The sequence below is a fragment of the Danio rerio genome, chromosome 2, assembly GCF_052040795.2.
Source record: "Danio rerio strain M-AB ecotype USA chromosome 2, GRCz13ab, whole genome shotgun sequence".
In the NCBI taxonomy this organism is placed as follows: Eukaryota; Metazoa; Chordata; class Actinopteri; order Cypriniformes; family Danionidae; genus Danio; species Danio rerio.
In genome coordinates, this window is record NC_141022.1 from 47,345,509 (window position 1) to 47,358,933 (window position 13,425).

The following is a 13,425-nucleotide window of genomic DNA, read 5'->3' on the forward strand; positions in this document are numbered from 1 at the left end:
TTTTATCTAAAGTCCTATCTAAAGTATTAATGGTGCCAACTGGTGATCAACAATAAAAATTACACACTTTTCCATTTCCCAACTGGAAAAAAACAGCAACAATCAAGAATGCATGATTATATGGTGTCATGGATTTGCAATAAAAATATCAAATAGGCAAAAACAGCCACAAAAATAACAAAAACGTAACAAATTCCTTGTATACTAAAGATAGCTGGCAATAAAGCTTTTTCTGATTCTGATTGATGTTGGTCTTCTAGTGGACAGTGCGATCGGGAAAAAGAGAAAACATGCAGATCTTCTGAAGGCAAAAGATGGTTTGTGCTCTTTGTTTTTATTTTTAAATTGTAGACAATATTTTAATTTTACAGAGTGTGCTATAATTGTAATTTACTATGTTTTACTTCTGTAATGAGTCGGGTGGCAACAGAGTTGAGGATTCAAATGCAGTTTATATAGACAGACAAGGTCAAAGCAGGGACAGACAGGAGCACGCAGATAGTTCAGAGGAGTATTCAGTGTAGCAGGCGAATGGTCAAGACAGGTGACAAAACAACATAATGAGTAAACAAATAGGGAATCAAAAATATGGTATATATTTAGAAATGCTTTCTTACAGATCACAAGACTCAGCAAAGGAAGTGTGTATGGAAGTGTGCTGTCTTTATAGTCCAGGTACTCAGCTGAGTGCATGCAGGGCCGGAGCAAGCTGAACTGCCGCTCTAGGCAGAGGACTATCACGCCGCCCTCAATCCCAATAGGAAAACGAAAGTGACCGGTTATGAAAATGAAGTGGTGTCGCCGACCTCTATTCTGCCGCCCTATGCGCGGATATTACTGAGGACGCGCGGGTGCTGATAGAAGTGTTGGTGACGCCGTCCTCTCTATTCTGCCGCCCTATGCGCGAATATAACTGAGAACATGCGGGTGCTGATGGAGGTGTCGCTGACGCCGCCCTCTCTATTCTGCCGCCCTATGCGCGTATATTACTGAGGACGCGCGGGTGCTGATAGAAGTGTTGGTGACGCCGTCCTCTCTATTCTGCCGCCCTATGCGCGAATATAACTGAGAACATGCAGGTGCTGATAGAGGTGTCGCTGACGCCGCCCTCTCTATTCTGCCGCCCTATGCGCGAATATAACTGAGAACATGCGGGTGCTGATGGAGGTGTCGCTGACGCCGCCCTCTCTATTCTGCCGCCCTATGCGCGAATATAACTGAGAACATGCGGGTGCTGATGGAGGTGTCGCTGACGCCGCCCTCTCTATTCTGCCGCCCTATGCGCAGATATAACTGAGGACGTGCGGGTGCTGATAGAGGTGTCGCTGACGCCGCCCTCTCTATTCTGCCGCCCTATGCGCAGATATAACTGAGGACGTGCGGGTGCTGATGGAGGTGTCGCTGACGCCGCCCTCTCTATTCTGCCGCCCTATGCGCAGATATAACTGAGGACGTGCGGGTGCTGATAGAGGTGTCGCTGACGCCGCCCTCTCTATTCTGCCGCCCTATGCGCAGATATAACTGAGGACGTGCGGGTGCTGATGGAGGTGTCGCTGACGCCGCCCTCTCTATTCTGCCGCCCTATGCGCAGATATAACTGAGGACGTGCGGGTGCTGATAGAGGTGTCGCTGACGCCGCCCTCTCTATTCTGCCGCCCTATGCGCGAATATAACTGAGGACGCAGGTAGTGAGGGAGGTGTCGCAGACATAACTGAGGACGCGGGTGGAAAGGGAGGTGTCGCGAAAGCCGCCCTCTTTATACTGCCACCCTAGGCGGCCGCCCTGAGTGAGTGTAATCAGGGAGTGAAATGGGACTGATGTGTGAGCGAGGTGTGTGATGGGATTATAGTTCAGTTGAATGTAAGTGTTCTCCAGCAGCCTGCAAGGGCCACACTGCTGGTGATCGTAACAGAGCCCCCTCTCTAGGTTCAGACAACCCCAGACATAGGCGGATTAGGAGGTTCAGGGTCAGGAGGCATTAGCGGATCAGGCAGCTGCATTAATAGCTCTGGCAGCGGTGGTAGCCACTCTTGGTGCTCAGGTGCCACTGGATAGTCTGGTGTTGGCTCTGGCCATTCGTGGAACTCAGGTGCCTCTGAATCCCGCCATTTGGGGAATTCAAAAGAATCTGGCGCCCGCCATTCAGGGGATTCAGGAAGATCTGGCACTTGCCATTCAGGGGATTCAGGAGGACCCGGTGCCCACTTCAGGGACTCAGGAAAGGAATCTGGTGCCTGCCATTCTGGGAATTCAAGAGGATCTGGCACAGACTATGGGGACTCAGGAAAGGAATCTGACGACTGCCATTTGAGGAGGATCTGGTGCCCACTCCAGGGACTGGCAGATGAGGGACGGAATCTGGCACCTCTGACAACGACGGAGGATCTGGCAGCTCTGGAGGTGGTGGTGGCAGCTCTGGCAGTAATATTCAATTCATTCAATGATGTAATGCTTAGAAGTCCGGGGATGGCGGCCTCTGCTGGCCAGCGAGGGGAATGACTGGGACCGAGTCGGTGACACGTAAACAATTTAAAATCTTTATAAACAATTATGCAGCTATAGGGTCAAGAAAATAAGAAAACGTGAAGAAATTCTGGATTCAAAAGATAATTTGTACTGTGTTTTTGTTCATAAAATGAAAACAATATATATTACATTACAACAAATAGTGTTCTTTTTTCATATTTTCATGTTTTCCTCTTTTATTTTTGTTCTGTGTTGTTGCAAACATTCCAACGATTATTTTTGTATTAAATTAAGTAAAAAAAAAAATTTAAACATTTTAGACCCTTAACTAAAAAAAGATCATCTTGCTTTTGCATTTGCTCTTTAAAATAGTTTTCATATCTTTCAGTGGACAGTTTTGAGATCAAGAAATGTAAAAAACATGACGATCTTCTGCAGTCAAAAGATGGTTTGTACTCTTGTTTTTATTTCTAAAATGTAAACAATAATAGTTATGTTACATAATTGCATAGTGTTCTATTTAATATTTTAACGCTTTCCTCTTTTTTGTTCTGTTTTGTTCCAATTATTTTTGTATTTAATGCAGTTTAAAAAAAGAAAAACTAAACATTTTGAACCCCTAAAAAAAAGATAATCTTTCTTCTGTATTTGCTCTTTAAAATTGTTTTCATATCTTTCAGTTGGTCTACAAGTGGACAGCTTTGAGATCAAGAAATGGGAAAAACATGACAATCTTCTGCAGTTAAAAGATGGTTTGTATTCTGTTTTTTTTTTTATAAAATGTAAACAATAATGGTTATATTACATTACATGTATTCAGTTGAAGTCAGAATTATTAGCCCCCCTATTTATTTTTTTCCCCAATTTCTGTTTAACGAAGGGAATTTTTTTTAGCACATTTGTAAACAAAATAGTTTTAATAACTCATTTCTAATAACTGATTTATTTTATCTTTGCCATGATGACAGTAAATAATATTTGACTAGATATTTTTCAAGACACTTCTATACAGCTTAAAGTAACCATTAAAGCCTTAACTAGGTTAATTAGGTAAACTAGGCAGGTTAGGGTAATTAGGCAAGTTGTTTCATAACGATGGTTTGTTCTGTAGACTATCGAAAAAAATAGCTTTAAGGGGCTAATAATTTTGTCATTAAAATGGTGTCTAAAAAAAACAAAACTTTTTATTCTAGCTGAAATAAAACAAATAATACTTTATCTAGAAGAAAATAATATTATCAGACATACTGTGAAAATGTCCTTGCTCTGTTAAACATCATTTAAAAAATATTTTAAAAAGAAAAATTCGAAGGGGAGCTAATAATTCTGACTTCAACTGTTTATGTAATGTGGACATACCAACATTTTTTTTTTTTTAAATTCAGTTTTAAAGAAAATAAATCTAAACATTTTGCACCCTTAATAATAATAATAATAATAATAATAGTAATAATAATGATGAAAAGATAACCTTCCTTTTGTATTTGATTTTTAAAAAATGCTTATGTTGCTCTTTCAGTGGACAGTTCTAAGTTCAAGAAATGGGAAAGATATGAATATCTTCTGCACCCAACAATTGGTTTGTACTCTTTGTACTCTTTTTCGTGTGTTCTATTTAATATTTACACATTTTTTTCTTTTTGTTCACTATTATTATGCAAAGAATTTTTTTAGTACTTAATGACACTTTATAGAAAATAAATCAAAATATTTCTGAACACTAAACACTAAAAAACAATCAAATATATATTTTCTATTGTAGCAACAGGATGTTCACATCAGCGCAATGAGAAATAATGTGTTGAGCTAATTGGGAAAAAAAAGAACTTAAATTTGACCAATCATGTTATTGGCCCAATATGATTATTTTGATTTGTTGCAGTATACTTTTTTAGTTTTACTTAATTTAAAAATGTATGTTCTCCATAGTCCCAAATGAAAATAGATAATAAAATATACAAAGTATTGATACACTAAACACGGCCACATTTATTCATTTATTGTTATTTACCAGGCACTATTGTAAAAATACTTTAAAATAACAAATACACTGAACATTTCTACAAAGTATTCCTTATAAAGTCATACGTTTAATTATGAAAATATACACAAAGCTGCAGCGTAATTACATTCACATAACTATTACACCTAGTATTACTGGTAGTCACCAAAATGTTACCATTCTACAAAAGGTAATCTGAACTCCTTAAATCACAATTTTAATGGTTAAAAGCGTTCGTTAACATTAAACATCAAATGTATTTACATATTAAAACACTATCAAATCTAAACAATGAACTACTTAACCCAGTTGATGCAGATGTTTCCAGAACAGTACAAACTCGCAAAAACACAACAAGTGTGATTATGACTGCACAAAAAATAAATAAAGAAATAAAAATCTATTTGCAACATCAAGTAGGATAATGACCTTTAAAAATCTGTGGAAGTTAATGAGACTTGAAGTCTCGATTAATTTAGTTCTAATAGTTTACACAGTCTTATGGAAAAGAATAAGGTCAATAGGACAAAATTTTCACTTCTACATAATTTTTTTACCCTGTATTGCTGTACCGCAAGCAGGATGTATCCAGGATATCCTATACAGGAATGTCATGAAAAATCACACTCAAATATATTCAAGGCGAGTATTGTTGTGGAAACATAATGCAGGTTTATTTAAAACCACTCTACGTTAACCGGCGGCATGGTTGCACAGTAGGTAGTGCTGTTGCCTCACAGCAAGAAGGTTGCTGGTTCGAGCCTCAGCTGGGTCAGTGTGAGTTTCTGTGTGGAGTTTGCATGTTCTCCCTGCGTTCGCGTGGGTTTTCTCGGATGCTCCGGTTTCCCCCACAGTACAAAGACATGCAGTACAGGTGAATTGGGCAGGCTAAATTGTCCGTTGTGTATGAGTGTAAATGAATGTGTGTGGATGTTTCCCAGAGATGGATTGCGGCTGGAAGAGCATCTGCTGCGTAAAACATATGCTGGATAAGTTGGCGGTTCATTCCGCTGTGGCGAACCCTGATTAACAAAAGGACTAAGAAGAAAAGAAAATGAATGAATGAATGAATGAATGTATGTTAACCCTCAATTGCTCCATCAAAGTAAGGATGTTGTGCTTTTTAAATAATGATGTACTCTAACGTGAACTCTCCTTCTATTCCAGGATGTCAAACGATGACATATAGCCTTGAGCCCATGGTGGGTAATAAAGATGTAAGTAAAATGAAAGAATGAGGAATATAACATTATACTTTGTGTTATGACACTTTGGGTTTCTTTCTTACTGGCCTCATATTTGAAAAAAAAATTGTGTATCTTAATAGGTTATGAATCAAAACATTAACATGTTTGTATGAATTAAATTCAAATGTTACTTTTTTTTCTTTTTCTCTCTATTTTTTTCCTACTTGAGTCTGGGGTCACTGTAATGCACCTGGAAGGTAGGCACATGTTTTCACATTAAAAATGACACATTTGCTCAGCAAAAAACAAACAAATAAACAAACAAGCAACTCACCAATAAATTTGTTTAAAAATTTCTACTTAACAAAGACAAAATCCACTACAACCTTGCTCACACTCCATAAATGTCTGATCTTTAGCACTGATGGCTTCAAATGTGATTACGTAAGTGATGAAATCAGACGAATTTCTAATTAATTTTAGATACGGTTTACTGTTTACAAATAGATTTTTGTGTAGAATTTATGTGATTTACAAATTTCACAGCAACAGTTTGAAAATCCCAAAATGATAAATTTTGTTGTTTAAATTTGAACAAACAAGATCCCATTACTCAGTATGTTCTACTCTTTTGCAAGTTATTAAAAAGTATCTATAATTCAATATTATCTTATTGTCTGTTGATTATTGTAAGCTCGTGTATTTTGTCAGTGAACAGCTTACTGTTGTGTTTTTTGCAGGACCTCTAAATACTGTAAATGAGTATATGCAGTCAATCAAGGATAAGTATGAGCATGATTGGAGCTTCCAGTCTGGTGACCATGCATTATTGTCAGACCTCTATACTGACCCACTGATCGTTGAGAAAATCCAAAATATCAGCTTTGAGAACATAAGCGTGGATAAGTTGTTTCAGTCAAATGTTCTGATGACTGTCGTTCTCCACGGTGACTCTGGCAGTGGCAAATCCTTCATAGCACAGAAGATGCTGTTGGACTGGGCTTCTAAAGCAGCATCTTCTATAGATTTTAGTGTGGTCTTCTACCTGAGGTGTGAAGAGCTGATGTTCATTGAACAAATGAACTTAAGTAAACTCTTGAGCAGCAATTGTAGTTTAACACCAGTTCAGATCTCGAAGATGCTACAGCATTTCCCAGAGAAGCTGCTTTTCATCGTTGATGGATTTGATCATCTGAGACTCACACAGGATATTTATGACATGTCAGAACTTATTGATCCACTTCAGAAAACCCTGCCGGAGGTCATTGTTTGTGCCCTGCTGAGGAGATTCCTGGTTCCGGAGTCCACACTGCTGGTCACCACCAGAACTAAAAACACTGTGAACAAGCTGCTAAATGGACAACAGTGTGTCACGGAGATTCTGGGCTTTTCTGAGAAGATGGTGAAGATGTATTTCCAGACATTTTTCAGTAAGGAGTATGAAAGTCTGAAAGCAAATGAAACTGTCTTCACTGCCTGCTCCAGTCCTGTTATCCGCTGGATCATCAGTGAGATGTTGAGGGTTGGTGCAAATATAAAATTTGGACTGGAAACCACCACCTCCATATACATTGACTTTGTGTGCACTTTACTGGAGCATCACAGCCAGGGTTTGAGTCGGTCTGTGCCGACCCTGCTGAGGAGTCTGGGTCAGCTGGCAGAGAGAGGGATGCTGGAAACACGAGTGCTTTTTGATGAGAAAAGTGTGAATGAAATGGTTTCAGGCACTGAAAAATTATTCCTCAGGAAGAGAACAGTCTGCCAGGAGACGATGTTCGGTTTCATGCATCGCAGCTTTCAGGAGTTCTTCACCGCTCTTTATTTTGTGCTTCTTGATGAAGAAGAGTCTCAGAGGAAAGTGAAAGAGCTTCTTTACACTGTGGAGAGAGGATGGACATTGTCCTGCTGGCCTGATCCAGACTTCTCAATGGCAGATGTTGAAGTTAGACAGTCAGAGTTTCTGCAGCCTGTGATTCTGTTCCTTTGTGGTCTCTGTTGGAAAGACCTGATCCCATCATTTTTTGAGAAGCACAACATGGCCGTCTCTGTCAACATAGAAACCCATCTTAAAGAGTGGATCAATAAGTGCTCACAGAGATATCAAAATGAGCACCTGCTGTTCATTCTCCATTGTCTCTTTGAGCTCCATCAGAAGAGCTTCACTGCGAAAGTTCTGCAAAGGATGATTTTGATGGATCTGTCCAATATGTCACTGAAAACAACAGACTGTTGGGTGTTGAAGCACTGTTTAGAGAGCAGTGAACACATCAGTAACCTGAAGCTCCAGGTAACATCTGATAATCTGAAGATGCTCCATCCTGCTCTGTACAAATGTAAAGAGCTGTGGTGAGTATAACATTTTAGGGAGGGATGGGCAGTATTTATGATACATGCATTTCAAATACCTATTTTAAATACAAAATAGTATTTTGTAATTTGTATTTGATAGAGTTTATGAAAATGGGTCAATATTTTGTATCAAAATACTTGTCATGCACTTAGTATTTGCAAAATACTTGGTCAAAGTCGACATGATGACATCACAAAAATGTGGCCTTTAATACTGGTGTTTTGTCAGTTGATTGCCAAGATGTGAAATCAGACTTGAAAATGTATTAATATTGTAGACGTTGATCAGTGCTTGGAGTATGGATGGAAATTATGCATTATGTACATATAAAGAAAGTAACAGACAAATAGCAGGGTTAGATTGGGGAGCAAGTCAAAATAAGACAGGAAAAAAAGACAAACATTTATTCATTCATTCATTTCGGCATAGTCCCTTTATTAATCAGGGGTCACCACAGCGGAGTAAACCGCCAACTTATCCAGGATATGTTTTACGCAGCGGATGCTCTTCAAGCCACAACCCATCACTGGGAAACACCCATACACACTCATTCACACACATACACTGAGGACAATTTTAGCTTACCCAATTCACCTGTACCGCATGTCTTTAGACTTGTGGGGGAAACTAGAGCACCCGAAAGAATTCTGCGCAAACACGGAGAGAACATGCAAACTCTACACAGAAATGGCAACTGACCCAGCTGAGGCTTGAACCAGTGATCTTCTTGCTGTGAGGTGACAGCGTCACCACGTCGCCATAAGACAGACAACACAACATAAAAAAGTCCTACAGTGGTGATACAGTACCTACAAAACTGTGCAGGTGCTCGTTTTATGTAGTTAACTACAAACTTTGACACAATTAATCCGCATGAGACAAAAGTATTAAATAATACTCAACTCTACAAACTGGTCAAAAACTTCCATCTTAGGTTTTATTGCAGCAAAAACAAATATTGTGTATTGTATTGTACACTGAAAAGTACAATTGCAAAAAAACATTGTTTATGGCAGGCGTGTCCAAACTACGGCCCGCGGGCCATCTGCGGCCCGCAATCAGTTTTGTGGCGGCTCGCGAGGCTTTTTATAAATATCAATAGAATCTGGCCCGCTATACAAAAATGAACGTAATTCAATAAATAACCACCGGGTGTCGCTATTAAATGCATTCAACTAAGCAGCAGTTCTTGTTATGATCTATCTATCTATCTATCTATCTATCTATCTATCTATCTATCTATCTATCTATCTATCTATCTATCTATCTATCTATCTATCTGTCTATCTGTCTGTCTGTCTGTCTGTCTGTCTGTCTGTCTGTCTGTCTGTCTGTCTGTCTGTCTGTCTGTCTGTCTGTCTGTCTACACACAGTTGAAGTCTGAATTATTAGCCCTTCTTTGATTTATTTCTTCTTTTTTAAATATTTCAAAATGATGTTTAACAGAGCAAGGACATTTTTACAGTATGTCTGATTATATTTTTTTTCTTTTGGAGAAAGACTTTTGTTTTATTTCGGCTAGAATAAAAAGCGGTTTAAATTTTTTTATGAACCATTTTTAAGTTCAAAATTATCAGCCCCTTAAGTCTTCAGAACAAACCATTGTTATAAAATAACTTGCCTAATTACCTTAACTTGACTAGTTAACTTGATTAACCTAGTTAAGCCTTTAAATGTCACTTTAAGCTGTATAGAAGTGTCTTAAAAATATCTAGTCAAAATTATTTACTGTCATCATGGCAAAGATAAAATAAATCAGTTATTAGAAATGAGTTACTAAAACTAATATGTATAGAAATGTGTGGAAAAAATCTTCTCTCCGTTAAACAGAAATTGGGGAAAAAATAAACGGGGGCTAATAATTTAGGGGGGCTAACAATTCTGACTTCAACTGTTTATATATATATATATATATATATATATATATATATATATATATATATATATATATATATATATATATATATATATATATATATATATATGTATATATATATATATATTAGGGATGTAACGGTATTGTAAATACCGTCATACCGCAATATTAATTTTTTTTCGATATTACCGAAGTCGCATGACTCAGTAAAACTATAGGTCTTCTGAGAAAATTTGCTCAGGTGAATGAAGCGAACGGGAGGTAGCGAAAACTATAATTTCCATCATCCCTTGCGGTCTGTTGTCGCTACAGATCCAGTAATGCGGAAATGGAGTGTGCTGCTAGAAGCGGGGATCAAAAAGAGCTGTAAAACTCTAAGGCCCCGTTTACCCTAGTGCGTTTTAGTTTTAAAACGGCGTTGTAGAATGAAAACGTTCCGCATCCACACTCGCGTTTTACCCAGCGTTTCTGAACAGCTCTCCGTCCACACCAAAACGCTGAAAACGCACATCACGTGACCACACACACACTCTCGGGCAAGCGCTCCAGCATTTCTACCCAGATGAGAGCTCTGCTTGTCGGACTGCTCATCAAGCATTTCCCGCTGGATCTAATCTCACTATATTTGCTAAACGTGATATTTCATTCATGTTGTTGTCTTTATCTAACGACATAGGCCAATTCCCTGACTTTGGTCATTGGAATCTATTAAGTTACTTGTTCACGGGTAACATGTTTTGGTTAAGCGCAAAGATAAGTTAATGATTAATCCAGGTACATTGACTGATCGCTTGCCTTTATTTCCTACAATGTATAAACTTATTGTATGTTATACTTTTATAATTGTCGATTATTAAAACTGATATTCAGCAAAAGAGAGGGTGCGTTTGGTATTTTCACTGAAATTGAAAGGAGGCAGTTGTTATAGGCTCTGTTTTGTTATAAATATCCACACAGTGAAGTTGACGCTCATATATGCAGCACGGCGCCTCAACATTTCTGCTGTCTGTTTAGTTGTTAATATTAAAATAAAAATAGGCAGTTCCTTAAATCATGTTTACATTTTATTGTTGAGAAAGTGAAACAACGTAGCCAGGGTGATGTGAATGAAGTTATAAAGTACACTGTTCCCTTTGAAGATTTACCCGTGTCCTCGGTATGTTTTCCATATCAAACTGAAAAGGGGGAGACTGCAGCCTTGATCAAACTTGCGAAGTCTGAACTTACAAGAAGAGGATGCGAGACTGAACTGTGTGTGGGCTACTTAATATTGAGGAAACGCTCCGTTTTCGGCGCTCGAGAAATAAGTCATATAAGTCATATCTCTCTTGTCCCAGAAACCTCAGTCCCAAATGAGAGGGTTTTTTCTGTTGCTGGGGACATTGTAAATGCCCAGAGATACCAGCTTTTACCTTCAACCACATGTTGAATGTGATGAGTTTTCAACAATACTAAATTAAAAACTTTATTTTTTTTTTACATGGTTTAATATTTTTTTGTTATTAAAATTGAAGTTCCTGTTTCAAAGCTTACAGATAGATGACTAATTTGTATGTCATTGACACTTTTGGCACTTTTTTGGAATATTTTCATAAGTTTTGTTTTTTCCTGTAAATGATTCAATAAATACCGTACCGTGACATTCATACCGAGGTATTACCGTACCGTGAAATTCTGATACCGTTACATCCCTAATATATATATATATATATATATATATATATATATATATATATATATATATATATATATACATATACACGTGTCTGTGTGATGTATGTAAAATTTGGCCCGCGACAACGTTTGTTTTTTTGCATCTGGCCCTCGGCCCAAAAAGTTTGGACACTCCTGGTTTATGGAAAAGACTAAAACTGGAGATTTTAGCAGTTTTCAGAAATCGTGATTTAACATTAAGCATTAAAGATTCGAATTGCAAAAAAAAAAAAGAAAAAGATTTGTTTAATTATTAACCAATTATGTAAACAAAAAAATTAAATAACCTTTTCATATATCACCCTTTAAAATATTAGACTGTTAAGAGATGGTGTCAATTTTCACAATAGATTGAGATATAGTGCTTTATTTTAACTCATTTTCTGCATTAAATGGATTTTACAGTGATAAAAGAGATCATCTCTTAAGATAGTGCTTTCTGTGTGAAATTTGTACAAAATCTGTAATAAAATTAAAGAGAAACACAAGTTACATTTTTATGAATAAGGTGCAGAAACAGGACTGATTTTTAGACATTTTGTAGCTAAAAATTAAGGTATTTGGTATTTTATTTTAAAATACATTTCAATGTATTTTTGACCAGCCCTGATTAAATTATTATAACAATTATAACTATTTATTTGCATTCTTGTATGGATAACAGTTACAGTGCAGTGCCATTCACTCTTTGCTATGTGATATAAAATTTAATCTACTTTTATATCTTGGCAGTGCTGTAGTACTGAATATGAGCACAGCTGTGATTGAGCATCGAAGATAATTCAGTACTGCAACAATCTAATGTGATATTGTTGATATATGATGTAATCAAAAATGAATAATGAGTTTGTGCCATTTAGATTTTACTCTGCAACCAAAAGTTATAAAGGACCCCAAACCATCCTGTTTTTTATGTCACCAGTCTTAAGCATTTTAGAAGGAATAAGATAAAGCTGTTCCCTTTGCATGCCTACTTCTGGTTTTAAATAATTAACAATCACTGAGAACCTCTTTTCCAAACATTTTCTACAAAAATTAGCAAATGAAATAAAACAGAAGACTGGAAACAAAACAACCACAGCATTAGTTTTCTGTAAAATTACTATCAAATCTGACATATTTTGTTTTCTTTTACTTTCAAAGGTTATTGATTGATCACATTTCAGACTGTGTTGTGGATTTGATCTCAGCTCCTGGTAAACAGAAGATTCTGAAAAAACTCAAGTAATGTATAATTAATTTTAGAACAACTTCAACTCACTCACATTCATTCAGTATTCAGTGTTTAGTTTTTGATATACTGATATATAATAATACATAATAATATTAACATTTGCTTGTTCAAATAAATAACATATTTTTATCTTCAGTATAAAGAAGCTTGAAAATGGCGGAAGTTTTTTTCACCTAGAGATCACTGTATCAGTCAGAGAAAGAGACATCACGTAAGAAGCTCCATCACTCTGTCACATTCAAAATTGCAGTCTCAGTCTAAAAACTTTATGCTTATTATAAACCATTTCAAATGTTTATTTCTGTGTTGCTTTAGGCTGTCTTTTAGCAGGTCAATGTTCACATCATCAATCACAGAATTAACTCTGACATCTCCTCACTCAGTTGTTTCCATCATCAAATGGATGGAATCACAGAACAAGCAAAGTAGTAGCTATATGTGAGTTGAATCTTTATTCTCTCTCTCTAAAAAAAAAGATAAACGAGTTTTGCAGTGAAATTATGTTAATCATTTTAGATAAATTAGGACAGAATGTATGTTAATGTCATTAAATATCTGTGTAAGATCTGTAGGTCTTTGTTATTTTGTTATAGAGT

The 13,425-nt window shown here is 36.9% G+C and overlaps 2 protein-coding genes across 9 annotated transcripts in view; both read left to right on the forward strand.

Moving 5' to 3' along the window:
- LOC147846472 (uncharacterized) overlaps positions 1 to 13,425 on the forward strand; it is a 563,173-nt gene that overhangs the window by 422,737 nt on the left and 127,011 nt on the right. The gene's annotated exons all lie outside the window — the stretch shown is intronic.
- The window catches only part of nlrb5 (NOD-like receptor family B, member 5), a 39,506-nt gene that overhangs the window by 6,181 nt on the left and 19,900 nt on the right, over positions 1 to 13,425 (forward strand). For 3 of the 8 annotated variants that reach the window (XM_087241307.1, XM_087241305.1, XM_087241311.1), the window contains exons 2-11: positions 261 to 317; positions 2,856 to 2,915; positions 3,148 to 3,219; positions 3,987 to 4,046; positions 5,637 to 5,686; positions 5,886 to 5,913; positions 6,397 to 8,002; positions 12,739 to 12,819; positions 12,966 to 13,040; positions 13,145 to 13,267. In XM_087241307.1, the coding sequence (XP_087097433.1) occupies positions 5,648 to 5,686; positions 5,886 to 5,913; positions 6,397 to 8,002; positions 12,739 to 12,819; positions 12,966 to 13,040; positions 13,145 to 13,267 (1,952 nt within the window). In that variant the 5' untranslated portion in view covers positions 261 to 317; positions 2,856 to 2,915; positions 3,148 to 3,219; positions 3,987 to 4,046; positions 5,637 to 5,647. Of the gene's footprint in view, positions 1 to 260; positions 318 to 2,855; positions 2,916 to 3,147; positions 3,220 to 3,986; positions 4,047 to 5,410; positions 5,546 to 5,636; positions 5,687 to 5,885; positions 5,914 to 6,396; positions 8,003 to 12,738; positions 12,820 to 12,965; positions 13,041 to 13,144; positions 13,272 to 13,425 lie in introns of those variants that run through there. The other 5 variants (XM_087241308.1, XM_087241309.1, XM_087241310.1 and 2 more) reach the window with 4 other exon arrangements.